This window comes from Sinocyclocheilus anshuiensis, unplaced genomic scaffold (assembly GCF_001515605.1).
Source record: "Sinocyclocheilus anshuiensis isolate Anshui unplaced genomic scaffold, SAMN03320099.WGS_v1.1 C32242760, whole genome shotgun sequence".
NCBI lineage: Eukaryota > Metazoa > Chordata > Actinopteri > Cypriniformes > Cyprinidae > Sinocyclocheilus > Sinocyclocheilus anshuiensis.
Genome location: NW_015613472.1, coordinates 1 through 800, shown reverse-complemented (window position 1 = coordinate 800; position 800 = coordinate 1). Strand labels below are relative to the sequence as shown.

Below are 800 nucleotides of genomic sequence, written 5' to 3'. Positions count from 1 at the left end.
ACAGCGTATGGGCATGGCACGCATGTTTTACCACAAGTAAGATGTAATTGCGCATATTATTGTAATGTATTTTAATTTTAATGTTGATTTTCAATAATAATAATTCATCCATTTCTTTTTAAGGCCTAAGTATGCTCTGCTGGATGAGTGCACCAGTGCTGTCAGCATTGATGTAGAGGGTAAAATATTTCAGGCTGCAAAAGATGCTGGTATCTCCTTGCTGTCCATCACCCATAGACCCTCTCTATGGTGAGAAACATAAAACTTTAAATCTCTTGAAATTAATCTTGAAAGAAGGGACTGTCAGTCATTTGTATAATATAAGCAAATTAATTACATGATATTCTAATTAATTCTGATTGATTAAACCGTGTTTGCAGGAAATAGCCCCCAAATATATATATAAATATATATATTTATATATATATATATATGAAAGTACAGTACTCTGAAAGTACAATAGTATTTATTTATATGAATGTAAATATTTGTTGAATAAATATTAATTAGTAGGGAATTGTAGTGAATGTGTTTGCATCAGTGTTCTTAAAGGAACATTTTACCAGTTACTATGAACTAAAAATGCATGGAAAGCATTGCATATACATAAACTATATATTGGATTCATCAAATTATGTAACTTCATACTCTTCTCACCCGTTCACAGGAAATACCACACACACCTGCTGCAGTTTGACGGGGAGGGCGGCTGGCGGTTCGAGCAGCTGGATACGGCCACGCGGCTCTCACTGACGGAGGAAAAGCAACGCTTGGAGTCTCAGCTCGCAGGCATCCCTAAG

The 800-nt window shown here is 35.5% G+C and overlaps 1 protein-coding gene across 1 annotated transcript; it reads left to right on the top strand.

The window, feature by feature from the left end:
* Positions 1 to 7: 7 nt before the first annotated feature.
* On the top strand, positions 8 to 789 carry LOC107682468 (ATP-binding cassette sub-family D member 2-like; the record flags this gene model as incomplete). The annotated part of the gene is made up of 3 exons (XM_016478694.1): positions 8 to 36; positions 124 to 249; positions 668 to 789. Coding segments are annotated over exons 1-3 (277 nt in total), but the record flags the coding sequence as incomplete, so codon positions are not given.
* Between the last annotated feature and the right edge of the window lie 11 nt (positions 790 to 800).